The sequence below is a fragment of the Microtus oregoni genome, unplaced genomic scaffold (genome assembly GCF_018167655.1).
Source record: "Microtus oregoni isolate MIOR12 unplaced genomic scaffold, Mior012 000027F_ref0000203, whole genome shotgun sequence".
Taxonomy (NCBI): Eukaryota; Metazoa; Chordata; class Mammalia; order Rodentia; family Cricetidae; genus Microtus; species Microtus oregoni.
The window spans coordinates 27,830,888-27,849,005 of record NW_024543086.1 but is presented as its reverse complement, the minus strand read 5'-3'; the positions used below and the strand labels follow the sequence as shown (position 1 = coordinate 27,849,005).

Here is an 18,118-nt window from a genome sequence, read left to right as displayed (position 1 = left end):
CTTAACTGCTAGCTCGGCCAGCACTCCAATTTAGCTCCATCACCAGCCCCAGCAATAAACTCTTACACAGTCAACATTTGCTATCCATGGAGGAATGATTCCAGGTCTTATAGATATGAAAACCTGCACCTGTTAAAAACCATACACATCCTCTTGTTCACTTTAAAATCTTTAGATTACTTATAAGGTCTAATACAGTGGGAATCCTATTACATAGTTACTACAATGTACTGTTCAGGGAATAATGATTAGGCAAAAAGATGGTACAGATTCATTTGAAACACTTTTTTCCTGAATATTTTCGGTCTGTCTGTGATGACACACGCCTTTAATTTCAGCATTCAGGAGGCAGTGGCAGCAGGCAGGCCTCTGGGATTGAGGCTATCCAAATCTATACAGTGAATTCCAGAACAGGTGGATAGTTGAGGCTATGTAAATTAATGATGAAACAACAAAAGAAAAATCAGTCTGCAGTTAGTTAAGTATAGACACAAAACCCAAAATGTGGAAAACTGATAAATGAGGGGGTTAGCTACTTAAGATATTTAAGGATGGAAAAGACTTGTTTGGATGGTTCATGTTTCCAATTCCAAAATTAAGAGGACTTTCAAGGAGGAGGATATAGAATTCAAAGCCAACCTGGACTACATATAACCACATCCAACCTCAAAAAGAAAAAAACAGTAAACTTAATTTGTTTGCAATAAAACTGATGCTGAGAAAGAAAGAAAGAAAGAAAGAAAGAAAGAAAAAGAGGCGGAAGAAGAAAATGGTATGGGAAGTCCTTCTGTCTATATGTTACTTTTACTGGTTAATGAATACAGAAACTGCTTTGGCCTGTGATAGGGTAGAATAGAGCTAGGCAGGGAAAACTAAAATGAATGCTGGGAGAAAGAAGGCAGAGTCAGAGAAATGCCATGGAGCCGCCAGAGGGGAAGAGGCAAGATGCCAGCTAGAACATTGCCGGAAGGCCATGAGCCTCATGGTAAAATATAAAATAATGGAAATGGGTTAATTCTAGATTTAAGAGCTAGCCAGAAATACGCTTAAGCTATGGGTCAAGCAGTATAGCAAATAATATGATTTCTGAGTGATTATTTCCGTTCTGGGCAGCCGGGAATGAATAAGCAGCCTCCTACTACAGAAAAAGAAAGACAGTAACCCTAGAAAACTAAAAGAACAAGAACAAAACAAAAAACAAAATAAGCAGAGAGCTTGAAAGATCTTAAAACAGATTATGTAAACTCTAATAAAGCACATATTAGAATAGAAAGAAAATGCCTACATACTATGGATAACCATAAACAGACACAGAATGCCAGCTAGGACTAAGACTTATTTCTCAAGTCTAAAGTTAAACTAGTAGGTCTCCTTTTATTGCAGTGGTTCTCAAGCTAGGGGTTATAACTCAGATAGCCTACATATCAGATATTTACATTGCAATTCATAACAGTAGCAAATTACAGTTACAAGATAGCAACAAAAGTAATTTTATGATTGGAGGTCACCACACCATGAGGAACTGGATTAAAGGGTCAAAGCACTGGGAAGGTTAAGAATCACTGTATTATTACCTCCCTTTCCGAACATAAAGGACATGACATGACCACATTCCACACATAATAAAAAGAAGAAAATGAAATCAGAAACTTACAAAGAGCTCACCAGCTATTGCTTCATGCTTATGCTTGCACTGGGTCTTCCCAATGCGTTCATTAAGTTCATTCAGTTTTTTATCAAATAGGTTACAATTTATCATGTAGATTTCCTGTCGAATCCAATGTTTAACCTAGAATTTAAATAAAAGCATGTTTTAAATTTCAAAACAATTTTATTTCTTAATTTTTATTTTTATGTGTATTGTTTTGCCTGCATGTATGGATGTGCACCATGCAGAGGCCAGAAGGGGGCATCAGAACTCCTGGAAATGGAGTTACATATAGTTATGAGCTGGCATGTGGGTTCTGGGACCAAACCAGGGTCCATTAGACGAACAGTCATTGTTCTTAACCTCTGAGCCATCTCTTCAGTCCACTCCTACTTTGAGGCAAGATTTTTCACTAGTCATCTCAGCTTGGCTGAAGCAGACAAGTCTATCATCAACTTCAAAAAGATCTGCATGCTTTGTATCCCGGGTACTGGGATAAAGGTGTGGACTACCACACCCAGCTTATTTTCTATAGCTTAAAAATTACTTTACTCTTTCTTCATTTTTTGTTGTCATTGTTTTTGAGACAGGGTTTCTCTGTGTTAACCTGGCTGTCCTGTAACTCACTCTGTAGACCAGGCTGCCCTCCAACTCACAGGGATCCGCAGGGATCCGCCTGCCCCTGTTTCCCAAGAGCTGGAATTAAAGGCGTTGGCCACCACCACCCAGCCTTCTTGATGTTTTATAATGACAAAACTGCTACATACTACACCAGTAAGTTTTATAAAAACCTGAATAGTAAATTTTCCACAGCACATCTAATGATTAAGTACACAAATAGACATGTTAGAAATGAAGTTCATCCTCAAACAATGACATCTATACATATAGTTCCAACTGACTGCTGTATCCATAATGTACATTAACTACAGTACATAACAATTGAATAACATAATAACCATAATGAACTGCAATCAGACCCATCAAAACAGAACCTGAACACAGCTACTCCACTAGAACTTTCCTTTTTGGTTTGTCTCTTTGAAACAGAGTTTCTATATAGTCCTGCATGGTTGCCCTGGAACTCACTCTAGAAACCAGGCTGGCCTCGACCTCAGATTCACCTACTACATCTGCCTCCTGAGTGCTGGGATTAAAGGCATGCACCAACACACCTAGCCTGGAAGATTATATTTCAATTCCTAGTTAATCAGACAGATGGACCACAAAGAAACACATAATTGGGCAAAAATAAAAGCACTAAGGATATTTAACAGCATTAAAAAGCAGTATACCTAGGTTAGTCTGGAAGAGGAGATATGTAATTTTAAAGTATCAAGATTCCAAAATGGACAACAAGGTTGCTTGAGCCTATAAAATTCTGAATAACTGTGATGTAGTCAATAAACAGCTATTACTACTGGTCAAAAACCCATGACCAATACAAATGTTGGACAGTCAAGTAAAGCTCAAGGTCATCCCATGTTTGACTTACACATTTGGCAGCCTATTAATTAAAAACTCTCTTTCTACAAGACTTTTACAGATATGCACTTCTATAGATTACTTGGTCTAGAATCATTCCAGAAAACAGAAATATCTTGGTAATATAGACAATTTAATGTCTTAATGTTTCTGTTTGAATTATGACCTGGCTAGTTTATGTCAACTTGACACAAGCTAGTTAGAATCATCTGAGGAGGGAACCTCAACTGAGAAAATGCCTCCACAAGATGGAGTTATAGACAAGCAAACCTGCTGGGGATTTTCTTAATTGGTGATCCATGAGCAGCCCATTATGGGCTGGGCCACTCCTGGGCCAGTGGTGGGTTCTTATAAGAAAGCAGGCTGCTGGTTAGTACTGATGGCATACACCTTTAATCCCAGCACTCAGGAGGCAGAGGAAGTGGATTTCTGCGAGTTGGAAGCCAGCTTGGTCTACAGAGTGAGTTCCAGGACAGTCAGAAATATGCAGAGAAACTGTCTGGAAAAAACAGAAGGCTAAGCAAGCCATGTGAAGCAAGCAAGTACAGAGCGTCACTCCATGGTCTCCATCAGCTCCTGCCTTGACTACTTTCCTGGATGATGAACTATGAATCAAAGTATAAGCAAAATAAACCCTTTCTTTCCAAGCTGCTTTTGGTCCTGGTGTTTCATCACAATAACCTTAACTAAGACATATTGTAAAGGTAGGTGTGTGTGTGTGTGTGTGTGTGTGTGTGTGTGTGTGTGTGTGTTGGTTGAGGTTATGTTCGAGGGAGGGAAGAGGCATCACTGAACTGGAGTTATAGATTATGAGCCACCAGAAATGGGTACTGGGAATTGAACTCAACTTTGCAAGTGCTCTTAACTTCTGCTGTCTCTCTTGCCCTTGCAACATTTTTTACAAATCAGAAGTTTAAGTTCCTAAAGCAAATATTTAAAACCCAACATTACCTGTTCTAGTAGTGCTGTATGCCTTTCCAGAGCTACACAACCATTTTCTTTAATTTGATCTGAAGCTTTCATGAGCTTAACATTTTCTTTGTTTTCTGAAAACATCTTCTTTTGATTATGGCCTTGGGGAGATAGAAACATTACAAGGTAAAACTATTCCTTCTTAAGAAGGAAATAAAAACTCTAATTAGAAAAACTAAAATATGGCAACAGTACTACTTAAAAATTTTTTAATTAGTAATTTTTTTTAGCTAGGTATGATGGCTAATGCCTTTAATCCCAGAATTCAGGAGGTAACGGCAGATAAGATCTTTCTTTGTAGGTTCATAGTCAGACTCTATCTTAAAATACATATATTTAAAGTAAAGGTAACTACATAAAAACATTTTCATAAAATATTCTTTAAAAAAGAAATTTTGGATAGTACTCTGGTCTCAGATATAAACCCTTTCCAATCTTGTTTCACAGGGATAACCACTGGGAAGGAGGCATACAGTTCAAATTACAGCATTTGGGAAGTGGCAAGAGAATCAAGAATTCAAAGCCTTTCAAAAACCTTTCAAACACATAAGCAAAACACAAAACAAAACCCTAAATAAACTGTATAATAAGCCGCTCTATATAGTCACTAAAAGAACCCATACTTTGATGAAGTTATTCAGCAATTTAAATTATATTTAAGATGATTATGGAGTCTAAACATAAACAAAAGATTTATTTTAAAAAAATTTATTTATTTATTATGTATACAATATTCTGTCTGCGTGTATGCCTGAAGGCCAGAAGAGGGCACCAGACCTCATTACAGATGGTTGTGAGCCACCATGTGGTTGCTGGGAATTGAACTGAGGACCTTTGGAAGAGCAGGCAATACTCTTAACCACTGAACCATCTCTCCAGCCCCATAAACAAAAGATTCTACGTAGTGGGTTCATGTGTACGTGTACACGTGCGTGTGCGTGTGTGAATGCCATGACAGAGTGTGGAAGTCAGAGGACTTGTGTGTGAAGACATTTCTCTCCTTCCACATTTATGTGGGTCCCAGGCAACCAGGCTTTTAAGAGAGCACCTTTATCTGCTGATACATCTTGCTGGCCCTAATCAGCATTTTAGTCAACCAACATAAAAATCCTAATTCAAATGGTATTTGTTATTTAATTATTTTGTCTCCAGCACTTCTTTTTAATTAGTTGTTTTCTCTCCAGGTAGCACTCTGCAGTTAGGCATATACATAGACACACGTATATGAATTAACTGCATCAAGCATCTGTTATTTGGCATATGATCTAAAAATCAATTTTATGGAAATAGACTCACCAATAACTTAATGTACCTGTTCTCTAGGGGGACTTACAAAGCTCCACCTCCCAAGGAGCTATTGGCAGTTAATGTTCAGAGAAGGAGAGGGAGACGTTTAATTTATTGGTGCATCCACTAGCAAGATACACGTTACTTTAAGAAACACTCATTAAATTAATTGGGTGACAACAAGCAAACACAGAAGAGGGATTACTTGGTTTCAACCCTTTCCCACTTGCTGGGCTGGGAATCATCAAGAGGATAAGAGATGGTAATGGGGTAGAGAGCAAATATGTCTGTCCAAAGAACTTCATGCATGTATGAAAATGTCAAAATGAGATCCATTATGTATAATTAATGTTAATAAAAATCTACAAAAAAATTTAAAATAACAAGAGATATAGCTAAAATGAGCCATCTTCCATAAATTTCCTTTTCTGAAGTTTCATGGGAAAGTTTTTTTGGGTAACATTTCATTTTCCTTTTGATATGTTAGATATCATTAAATTAAATCAAGTTTGACCTAAGGCTCCCTGCATACTTCTTTGTAGTTTGGCTTCAACTTACTTTATTTTTTTTTTCAACTTTATTTCTGTATGTGGTAAATTACAATTTTAACTTGATGTGTAAAACAGACTGCAGTTTACTGTTTTTGGCATGTATGTTTATGTATCATCAATGTTATGTATGTATGTGCCTGATACCCTGGGATCTGATCTTCTAGAACTGGAGTTATTGGTTGTGAGCCAATATATGGATGCTGGGAATCAAATCGAGGTTCTCCAGAAAAGCAAACAGTGCTCTCAACCACTAAGCAATTTCTCTAGCCTCTGTAACATACTTTTATGGAAACAAACTTTCTTTTTTTTTTTTTTGGTTTTTCGAGACAGGGTTTCTCTGTGGTTTTGGAGCCTGTCCTGGAACTAGCTCTTGTAGACCAGGCTGGTCTCGAACTCACTGCCTACCTCTGCCTCCCGAGTGCTGGGATTAAAGGCATGAGCCACCACCGCCCGGCATGGAAACAAACTTTCAAAACACAAAGATGTCTAAATGATCAAGTAAAACAAACACACACTAACTAACCAATCAGGTTGCCTCTTTTCTGTATCTAACTTCCTTTTCTTTAGCTATACTTTTAAGCTCCCCATGTGATAGGAGGTTTATTGTTGTTTAGATACAGGGTCTCATGTAGCCTAGAGTGGTCTCAAATTTGCTTTGTACACGAAGATGACCTTGAACTTCTGATCTTTCTGTCTCTACCTGTTTAGTGCTCTGGATTACAGGCATGCATGAACCACAATGTAGTTTTATGTGCTAGGGACTGAACCCATAGCTTCATGCATACTAGGCAGGCACTCTACCAATTGAGCTACACATACTTCCAGCCTCAGAAAAGAGCTCGTATGAACAATATTTGGTCCTGCCTGTTGACCAGTTCTAACACTGCAAATAAAGCCAAGTGATCAATCATAACTTTCCCCTTTAACAATGTATCTTTCCATCTCAGAATCAAGAACAATTTACGAACAAAACAGTTTGAAAACATGGGCATCATTTACTTTTTGTCCTATCCATATGTACTCCACTTTGTTTGAGACTTTAAAAGACCCCTTAGGAAAAGTGACTATTTGAATTTCTCCAAAAGACAGAGGAATACACTTACTTTACTACCATCAAGGCCAAGTAACGACTGCCACTTGAGTATGCCCTTCACACTTTAAACGGCCAGAGTGACAGGTCCTACTGCATTCTTCAGTTTTCAAGATGGCAACAGCACAATTACCAGAGCAGACAGAATTCACCTAGTTAGGTGCTTAGATTCAGCACACGAGTGTGAACTTAAATATCTAATTTTGATCGTTAGCCTATAAAGTAAAACTTGATTCTAAACTGAAAGCTATCTTGTTGATTTGATTCCCTTGCCATCCAAAGTATTCTAGGTTAGTGCACTTAAATTTAACTGAGAGCCATCAACTTTTTAGTATAAAATCATTGTAATTCTATTTATGTTCAGAAAATGATCTTCATACATTAAACTCCAGTTTAAAATGAGTTTCAGAAGTGTTCTGCAACTCTGTTGCCGCTTGTGTGGAATATTTGCTGTAGGAATCAGTAGATGTCTTGGTTTTGTGTAAAAACACACAACCTGTTCATCAGTGGTTCTTGATCTTATTTCTGAAACAATTTCTTCTACTGCATTAATTAAATTCTAGAAGAATGGTATACTTTTCTGTGAAAATACTGAATTATCCTGAGGGGCAAATGAGGAATCAGCATTTTTAGAATGTGGACACTTGCTAGCTTTAAGTTCAGGACGTAGTCTCTGATTACCATTTTCAACAGTTCCAACTGTTGATTTTGAAGCTTCAAGATTCTTTGACATGTTCAGGATCTCCAACTGCTTCCGGCAACTTGCAGGCATTGTTTTTTTGGCCTTTAAAACTTTCTGTCTTTTTCTTTCTGGACTTTCCATATTTTGTATCCTAAAATTTAAGATATTTAACATTATACTTTGCCTCAAAGAAACAGATTTAAATGCATTTTCCAAGTTAAACAGTTATCCTATTAAAATAACACTCAGAATATCTCTCCATATTAATTACTTTTTTTTTTTGTTGTTTGTTTTTTTTGTTTTTCGAGACAGGGTTTCTCTGTGGCTTTGGAGCCTGTCCTGGAACTAGCTCTTGTAGACCAGGCTGGTCTCGAACTCACAGAGATCCGCCTGCCTCTGCCTCCCAAGTGCTGGGATTAAAGGCGTGCGCCACCACCGCCCGGCCATATTAATTACTTTTATGTGGAAGTTATATTCTAAACAGAAATAATTACAGTCAAGATTTTAAACAGGTCATACTATAATGAAGACAGTGATATCAACAGGACAGGCTCAAAATCAGAAAGAGCCTCACATACGACCATTTGACTTGTCTCAAAAGTATTATCTGGACAAAGGAGAATAAGACTGGTATTATTAATATAATGATATTTCAGGTATTTTAGATAGGTACATGGAGAAAAACATACTTTAATCTTTACCTCACACCTTATCTTAAAAACAATTCTAAAATAATAGGTAATAGAAACAATAGCAAAGTAACACTTTGTAAACGTGAATGGTGAGGGTTTTTGGAAGAAAACCAGACATCTCTTTAAAGTGGGCAAGTCTTGTTTCTGTAGAAAACTCTAAGGCATAAATAAATATAATGTGTCCATATATTCACTAAAAATCAAGTATATGGAGAAAGTTGATAAAGAGAAAAGCAGGAAAACAGTGGACATGTCTACTTCTTTCCCCAGTAGGAAAGAAGCCTCAGGCACAGAACAAGTAGACATGGTGACACCAGACTGGCAGTATTAGCTACAGGAGAAACCTACAGGATAGACTGGCTGAGAGAGTCAGAATCCTCCTGTCTCTCTTCTCCAATCTGGGATTACAAGCATGCACCACCACTCCCATCATTTTAACAAGGGTCTAGGAGTTGAACTCAGATCCTGGGAAAAAGATAGCAACTGAGCCATTCCTCCTGCCTTGTACTGTTTTCTGATACTATTATACATGAGCTCTTAACATCTTTTTTTGGACTTTTCATTTAAAGTCCTATGTTCCATGATGAATGGGGTTATATCCTGATGTAGGTGGGTCTTCTATCTATCTGTTGCTTTTATTGGTTAATTAATAAAGAAAACTGCTTGGCCTGATAGGGCAGAACTTAGATAGGCAGAATAGACAGAACAGAATTCTGGGAGAAAGAAAGCTGAGTCAAGCAGCCGCCATGCCTCTCCTCTCTGAGACAGAGGCAGGTTAAAATCCTTCCCGCTAAGCCACCACCTCGTGGTGCTACACTCATTAATAGAAATGGGTTAATCAAGATGTGAGAGATAGCCAGTAAGAGGCTAGAGCTAATGGGTCATGCAGTGTTTAAAAGAATAGAGTTTCCGTGTAATTATTTTGGGTAAAGCTAGCCAGTGGCCGGGAGCTGAGCGGTGGGAAGCGGCCCACAGCTCCTACTACAATACCCTGATAAACCCAAGTTGAAATGCACTTAACACCCCAAATAAATTCACTTTTAAAGCTGCCATTTTGTTGTTGTTTTGTTTCATTTTTTGACTTTTTCAAACAGGGACTAATCTAGTCAAATTGGCCTTGAACTCGCTATGGAGCTGATTCTTGAACTTCCTGCCTCTATCTCCTCAATTCTGAGACTCCAGATATTTATTAGACATTCAGTTTCAGGAGATGCCAGGAATCAAACCCAGGGTTTCCAATGTGTTACCATGCTAGATGAAAGCTGAAAGACATAAGTCCAACAGACCCAGTGTAAATTTTAAAAAGATTTGAGTTCAATCAAATGAACTACAGACCGAAAGACATTTTCATATGCTAATCTTGTATCTTAACTTTGATGATCTTGATTTGATCTTCAATCATTTTTATGTATTTCTTACAATTTTGTATTTACTTATTTTGGAAAGACTAATTTTTTTTCATTCTTTCTAATCTCTATACTTTTAGTTTACTTTCATATCTAACTCTCCACCCAAGATCCATTGGTACAATGATGAACGAGAGGCATCTCACTGTGTTCCTGATGTAGAAAAACTTTTAGCTCCTCATCATAAGGTATCATGTTATCACAGATGTTTAACAGATTAAGATATAAGTATTTCTTTTAACTCATTAAATGGTGTTGCAGACTGATGATAAAATGCAGCTTGTAGAGTGCTTGCCTATTCTGTACACAGCCTCAACTTTAACCCCCAGCACTGCATAAAATCCAAGCATGGTGACACAGGCCTCTAATTCCAACATTTAGAAACAAAGGAAGGAAGAATAATCAGAACTTTGTTATCCTTAGTTACATAACCAGTTTGAAATCAACAAGGGCTCCATTACCCCAGGTGGGCTGGAGAGATGGCTCAGAGGTCCTGAGTTCAATTCCTAGCAACCACATGGTAGCTCATATCCATCTATACTGGGATCCAATGCCCTCTTCTGGCACGAAGACTTAAATGCAAACAGAGAACTCATTTTTAAAAAAAAGAAAAGAAAAGCAACAAAAACAGCTAAGTGGTGGTTTGAACAAGATAGCCCCCATATGCTCATCTTTTTGAATACTTGGTCCCCAGTTGGTGGAAATGTTATATATCCCTGAGGAGACATGTTACTGGAGATGAGCTTTGGGGTTTCAAAAGTCCAAGATATTCCCAGGTAGCCCTCTCTGTCTCTTCTAGTGCAATACCTGCCTGCAGGCTCCCATGCTTCCCCACCACGATGGTCATAAACTCTAAACCTCTGAAACCGTAAGCCCCAAATAAACATTTATTTTGTAAAGTGCCATGGTTATTGTTTCTTACCATAGCAACTGAGAAGTAACTAAGAAAAGTTGGTATCAGGAGTGGGGTATTCATGATATAGACCTGATCATGCTGCTCTTTGGAGGACTTTCGACCAAGAATGCAGACGAATGCTATAAGTGGGGCTTAACAGACTATCCTAGTAGAATCTTGGAAGACAGTAGTGCTGAGACCAATGTGGGCTACTAGAGGTTCAGATAATGAGGTTTCAGAGCAATATTAGCAACTGAACCAGAGATCATACCTGTGATACTTTGGCAAAAAATGTGGCTGCTTTTTGTCCATGTCCTAAGAATCTGGCTTGGCTGGCTGGGTGGTGGTGGTCCACATCTTTAATCCCAGCACTCAGGAGGCAGAGGCTGGCAGATCTCTGTGAGTTCGAGGCCAGCCTGGTATACCAGAGCTAGTTGCAGTGCAGGCTGCAGGCTCTGAAGCTACAGAGAAACCCTGTCCCGCAAAAAAAACAAAAAACAAAAAACAAACGAATCTGTCTGAGCCAAAACTGAAAAGCTCCTTGGCAGAGGCTATTCCATGACAGCTTAACACTAACTGTTGAATGGCTATTAGTAATCAATCGTACACAGGTTCACAATGAAAAAGTACAAAGATAGCAATATATTATGAATAATAATAAAAAAAGAGTACCAGGAAATTCAATTTTGGAGCCAAGGCTTGATTCAAAGATACAAGGTCTGCTGTGAAATGTAATGAAGGGAATACGCTCTCTACAGGGTAAGACCCTATCCATAAAATCTTGCAACTTGTAAAAGGAAAAGGCCTTTAGCTTTTTTTCTGCTCCTAAAAAACAACAACAAACCAAAGTTCATGTAAAGTAATTTAAGGGCACCATGATTCATCTCAAGGAGGCAACTTAACCTGGCAGTGTTGACCATGCGGTTCTGACTTTAGAGTAATGAAGGAAACAGGAGATAAGGGGTGCAGAGGTTTGAAAGAAAGAAAATGGCCCCAATAGGCCACAGGAAATGACACTTTTTTTTTTGAGTTAGTGTCTCATGTAGCCCAGGGTTTGCCTACAACTGTTTAGTGGAACTCAGAACCATCCTGCCTCCGCCTCCTTATATACTAGAATTATAATCTTACCCCATTACACAGCATTTATGTTCAATTTGTGCAAGATACTACCAATAAAAGCTTTCTTTTTGTGTGTGTGTGTGTGGTTTTTTTCGAGACAGGGTTTCTCTGTGGTTTTGGAGCCTGTCCTGGAACTAGCTCTTGTAGACCAAGCTGGTCTCGAACTCACAGAGATCCGCCTGCCTCTGCCTCCCGAGTGCTGGGATTAAAGGCGTGTGCCACCACCGCCCGGCCAATAAAAGCTTTCTAATATATCATCATGTAGTACTGTATAAGTTTCTTCCCACACAGAAACACTCCATTCTGCAGGAAAGCTCCATTAAGTAGTAAACAACTGTTTTAAGAAGTAAACAAAATAGCTTCAGAAATTCCCAGAAACTATCCAGATCTCTGGGATCCTCCCTGCCAGGATAATAAAAGCAGGGAGTCCCTCCAGAACAAGCCAAACGGAGCTGCAAAGAAGATAAGACCAGACCAGCTTCCTGGAATAAACAAAAACCAGGTGAGCTGCCTAGAAGAGGTGTACACCAACTGTGGCACCTGGAAAAGCCACTCTTAAACATGTTGAGCTGCCTGCAGGGTATATAGTGAGTTCCAGGTTTCCATGCTGGTGTAGACTTTGGTGATGCAGCTGTCTTTGAATCATTTCTATTATATGCAACCCATTACCCATATTCCTGTAACTAACCCCATTAAATCTCATTGGTTCACCAAACTGGACTTTGGTGGTATTCATAGTTTTATCTGTCATGAGTTCCCTATCTGGGTTGACTGAACATATATATTGTCTCTGCAGGAAAGGTTTCTGTTGGAACCTCTGGCTCACTTATACATGGTCTGAGAAGCCCCATCTCTCTCTCTTCAAATACTACCCTCTCAGAAAATCTCCAACCAAGGCACCAAAAAGCCAAGTACCACATTCTTGGAGGCTGCAGTAGCTCCTCCCATGAAGTTGCCAGCCCAAGTCTCCACCCAGTGTCCAGGTTTTGGCCATACTTGGAAAAACCTATTTTGTCTTACATTATGTGGTAAATGTACACCCATATGGCCCAAAAAGATGTTCTTAACTGTGTTATTCATGAACTTCTAACTGTGAAGTGAAATACCAAGTCTAGATTTGTGTTCCTATTTTAATTTTTATATTAAAATTTAAATAGCTCACGTGTATGTGCCTGATTATATGTATGTACATCATGTATATGTAATACCAATGGAAGCCAGTAAAGAACATTTGATCCCTTGAACTGAAGTTGATCCCTTGGGACAACAGGTAAAATGTATCATGTGGATGCTGGAAACCAAACCCAAATTTGCAAGAACACAGAGTTCTCTTAACCACCAAGCCATCTTTCCAGTCCCTAAAAGTACACTGATTTATCTGTTTATTTGATGTGTGTGTGCCATGCCGTGAGTCCAGTACTGTGAGTACATCTTGTGGTACCCTCCTACTATGTGGATTCTAGGAATTAAACTCCATCTGCTGAGTTATCTTCTTCAAATGTATTTTTAAATTCTTACTATTATTAGTTTTGCTATTAAAACAGTAAGTCTTTACTATTCAGTTTTACCTTTGAAAAGTAAAAACTTTAAGATGTTGAAGTTCAGAACTAATATTTAAAGCAGAGTCTTAAAGCTATAGGCTATTACAGCACCAATCAGGTAAATACTATTGAAGAAACAGGATTGCTTTAGTAGGTAAAAAATTGTCAACAAGATAGCAAAAGCTCTTCTTAGAGACCAAGTTATGGCAGGTGGTAACCAGCTTTGTGAGCACTGTACTGCTCCTTACAACAAAGTCTGGTCCAAGGACATCATACGGCATCATGACCATGTGAGCACCAGCAGACCTTTGCCTTTACTTTTATATTCATCAATGCAAGAGTATGAAAGGAATACAAAATGTTCATATAAAATAAGTTACTTTCCAGCACTCCTTAATGTCTGATGACAGTCATTTTAAACTAATTTTAAGATTTTGTTTGGGGCCTAAGTATGGTGGTTCAGGCCTTCATTTAGTCCCAGCACTCAGGAGACAGAAGTAGGTAAATCTCTGCGAGTTAGAAACCAGTCTGGTCTCCATACCAAGTTCCACGTTAGCCAGGACTCCAAAGAGAGAGCCTGTCTTTTAAGGAATTTTTTTTTCTAATGAGGTCACCAAACATGCCCTAGTGTGTGTGGGGGGGGTGGGGCGCAGAGGTCAGAGGACAACTTGTGGGAGTTGATCCTTTCCTTCAATCATGTAGATCCAAGGGATGTAAGTGAGGATTCAAGGCTGGGCAACAAGTACCCATGGTGCTATCTTGCCAGCCTTATGTTTTTTACCTTTGTATGAGTGTATATGTTTGTTCAAATTTTGGAGGTTAACTGAGCATCTTCCTGTGTCACTCTCCATAAATATTAAGGCAAAGTTTCTCAATGAATTTGGAGCTCACCAATTTGGCTAGTCTTATTTGTCAGCTTGCTCCCAGAAGCCCATCTGAGCTTCCCAAGTGCTGGGATTATAGGAACATCCCCACACTGGACCTGACATTTACTGGAGCTCTGACTTCAGTTCTTCATGCTTCTAAGTGCTTTACCCACTGAGCCACCTTTTCATCCTCTAAAGCTGTATGCATAAATGTATGTATGTATTGGCTTTTCAAGGCAGGGTTTCTCTATCTAGTCCTACCTGGTCTGGCATTCACTCTGTAGATTAGATAAGCCTGGAACTCAAAGATCTGCCTGCCTCTGTCTCTAGTGCTGGGATTAAAGGCATGTACCATTACCACGACCCAGCTATTTTATTTATTTACAACCCTGGCTGGCTAGGAACTCACCATGTAAATCAGGATGGCTTTCAATTCAGAGATCTGACTGCCCAGGTACTATGTTTAAAGATGAATATCACTACATCTGGCCAGTGAATCTGTCATTTATTTATTCAGATTTTGAGACAGGGTTTCTCTCTGTATAGCTCTGGCCATCCTGGAACTCAGTCTGTAGACCAGGATGGCCCCACTCTCACAGAAAACCACTTGCCTCTGCCTGGGATTTGCCACCACCTCTTGGCAAATCTTCAATTCTAAGCAAATTGCCATTCACATTTCTTGAGCTACAATTTCAGCCATATCTATTTAATTTCTCATACAATTGACCCTTCATATACCGGTAAGTGTCACATCCACATCTTTCACAGTAAAGAATTTGGGGTATGAATAAGACCACTGCTGATAACAGAATACTTCTGAGTATCATAGAGAGGCTCATTAGTTTTGTTCCTGTATCTTGTATTTTTATGAGATAAGACTTCATGTATGCAAGACTACCATAGAACTTGTGGCAGCTCTGGTACAACCACCTAAGTCCTGGTATTAAGAGGCATGAGTCACCACTCATGGGACAATCACATTATTTGGAGGATTTTTTTTTGTTTGCTTTTGAAACGTCTTACTATGTATCCCTGGCTGGCCTGGAACTTGGTAAGTAGACCAGGCCTGCTTGGAACTCAGAGATATATCCGCCTCTGCCTCCCAAGTGCTAGAATGAAAAGTATGCAACGCCACACAGGGTCCACAATTAAAACCAATTTTTTTTCCTACCTTTGGTTGACTGGAGAAAAAAAGAAATGGAGTACTACAACAATCCTTAACAATTTACCATGGCTATCTAAAGCTTTTTCACAGCAGCACTGAGCAGATCAGTGCCTCAGTTAGAGGTATACTAATGGAAATTACACTTAGTAGAAGAATGAGGGCTCTACCCAGCTGGTGGCTAGGTTTAGAGCCATAAGCCACACTCACACTTGTAACTGCTCAGATTCAAAACTTAAAACTGTATCTGAGCCGGGCGGTGGTGGCTCAGGCCTTTAATCCCAGCACTTGGGAGGCAGAGGCAGGCGGATCTCTATGAGTTCGAGGCCAGCCTGGACTACAAAGGGAGTTCCAGGACAAGCTCCAAAGCTACAGAGAAACCCTGTCTCGAAAAAACAAAAAACAAAACAAAAAAAAACTGTATCTGATTATCTTCTCTCTTTTTTATACACTGGGCATTGAATCCATGGTTTCATTTATGCTAGCACTAAGCTACGTCCTCGGCTCTTTTTCTAGTCTGAGAAAAGGCCTCACTATGATGCCCAAGCTGTCCTTGAACCAACTCTGTATTTCCCAGGCAGGCCTTTAAATTGTTATCCTACTAGCTGACCTGCAACACAGCCCTAAATGCTGTAAAACTCAATGTTTTCTCTTTACACTGTGTTTAAATGCAGAATGATTTACCTATAAAGATAAAAAAGAATTATCCAAATCTATTGTTATGTATGTTATAGTATGGGTCCGGGCTTAACTCTCAGAGAATAACATAACTCAGTAGGTAAAAAACTTGCCATGAAAGCCTGATCCAGGGAATCCGCCTATGGATATAATTCCCACACAAATACAATAATAATTTTATTATTATGAATATAACAGAGAACTATGGTATAAACACAAACAGATCAAGGGACTATTACGTTTCATAACAAAATTCAAAATATTAAGTAAGAAAATATAGTGGAATTCAAGGCTGACATTAAGTACACGGTCACGCAAAGCCAAAAAAATTCAAGAGTTAGCTAGATTGCACTAGCTGCTACAATTTTTTTAAATGCACTGCTTACATATTTCTGCTGTGGTAGAAGTTAATCTTAGGGTGCAGGTGATCTGTATCTATACTGTTATGGAGACTAATTTGATTAAGGTTAGATTCAACCTTTCTAAAAAAGTTGAGGGATAAGCAAGATAATTTAAAAGGCAACATTCACAAGACTTAAATTCAGTTATTTAATGAATCCTTCATTTCATCCCTTTTCATATTTTATTTATTCATTTATTAAGACAGGCTCTCACTGGCTGGCCTTGAAACTCACAAGTCATCCTGCCTCTGCTTCCCAAGTACTAGGATCTAAATCAAGTCCCACAGCAGACAGAGGTCAGTTTTCTTAAGAATTTTAAACAGAGAGAGGCCATTGTTTCCTGTGCTGAGGCACATTCTTTAACTTGTTTGCCAAACTGGAAAAAGATGGAGAATAAGCGATTGCTAATTTTTTTCTTTTTCAGGCACCACAAAAATAAATAAATAAATAAATCGACCTCTACCTGACTGGAGTTCAGGTGCCGGTGAACGTTGCAGCTGACGTTAACTGGGCTAAACTGGTTACTGGAGACCAACCCTGGATTCCTAAGCCAAGTGTCCTTGACCTTAAGGTTAGGAGGACAGCCGGGGGCTCCACCAAGACCAGACAGCCCTGCCTGAGGTGAACAAAGGCCTCACGCCGCGACCCACTCGGGGACGGGGTCTTTCCTCAGGTACCCCACACACCCGGAAGAGCGAGCCCCCGGCGCCAGGCTCAGCGGCGGCACCTGCGTCGCCATCTGTGCACCTGCCGAGCGGTTGCAGACGTTGGCAGCGGCTGCCCCCACAGCTCACCTGCGGGACGCGAGGCACGCAGGCTCCCGGCAGAGGCCGTCCCGCCGGGCCGCGGCGACACTTCCCCACTCGCCGGCGCTCCCGGCTCCTCCGCCCGGGGCCGAACCGTTCGCTCCGGGTCGCGTCCGGCCCGGGATTCACGCGCCGCCATGAAGCCGGCCACTCCTCCAACCGCCGCCCGCCCGCCCGCCCGCGGCCAGCCCGGAGCCACCGCTGCCCGCGACCACCTACCTAGCGCGGCGCCGCTTGCGGCCGCCCTCACAAAACAGCGGACCAGCTCCGCAGACGAAATGACCAGAGGACCGGTTGCAGCCAAACTAAATCTCCCTCCCTCCGCCCCCGGGCCGCCACAAACCAATGGAAGCGCGAAGGGCGAGAGCGCAGCCAATCGGGGCGACGATGGGCGGGGAACACAGCGGCAAAGGAAAAAGTAAAAAAGCAGGCGAACGGGCGAGCCGGGCTAGCCGGGAGGGCGGATTGGCAAGTCTTGGATGGTGTTTAGGAAACTATTACTAATAAGACTTTGTTCCCAAAAACAAACCCCGGAGAAAAAGGGTTATAAATTCCAATTGTGAAAAATCTGCTGGGTTAGAACCCGGAATGGCGTTCGGCCAGTGACCTTTACTGGAGTCCTGTGGAGCCTCTGAAGAGAAGGGGCTGAGAAACCATGAAAAAATAGTATTTCTCATCACTATCACCAGATGTGCTCTGGACACAGAAGGTCTCTTGGACAATAGGGGCAGTTTGCAAAATGTCCTTGAGCGGCTAAGCTGCGTTGCTGAGGTAGAGAAGGACCATCGCGCCGCCATTCCTCCTCCACAGGCTGCCCACAGTCTGGCAGTATGGAAA

The 18,118-nt window shown here is 40.3% G+C and overlaps 1 protein-coding gene across 2 annotated transcripts in view; it reads right to left on the bottom strand.

The window, feature by feature from the left end:
• The window catches only part of Atf7ip2 (activating transcription factor 7 interacting protein 2), a 33,316-nt gene extending 15,779 nt beyond the window's left edge, over window positions 1-17,537 (bottom strand). Inside the window, exons 1-4 of one of the 2 annotated variants that reach the window (XM_041676371.1) lie at window positions 17,501-17,537; window positions 7,715-7,866; window positions 4,085-4,206; window positions 1,655-1,789 (exon numbers count right to left, since the gene is read on the bottom strand). In XM_041676371.1, coding sequence (XP_041532305.1) covers window positions 1,655-1,789; window positions 4,085-4,206; window positions 7,715-7,856 — 399 coding nt within the window. In that variant the 5' untranslated portion in view covers window positions 7,857-7,866; window positions 17,501-17,537. Of the gene's footprint in view, window positions 1-1,654; window positions 1,790-4,084; window positions 4,207-7,714; window positions 7,867-17,500 lie in introns of those variants that run through there. The other variant, XM_041676372.1, reaches the window with a different exon arrangement.
• Between the last annotated feature and the right edge of the window lie 581 nt (window positions 17,538-18,118).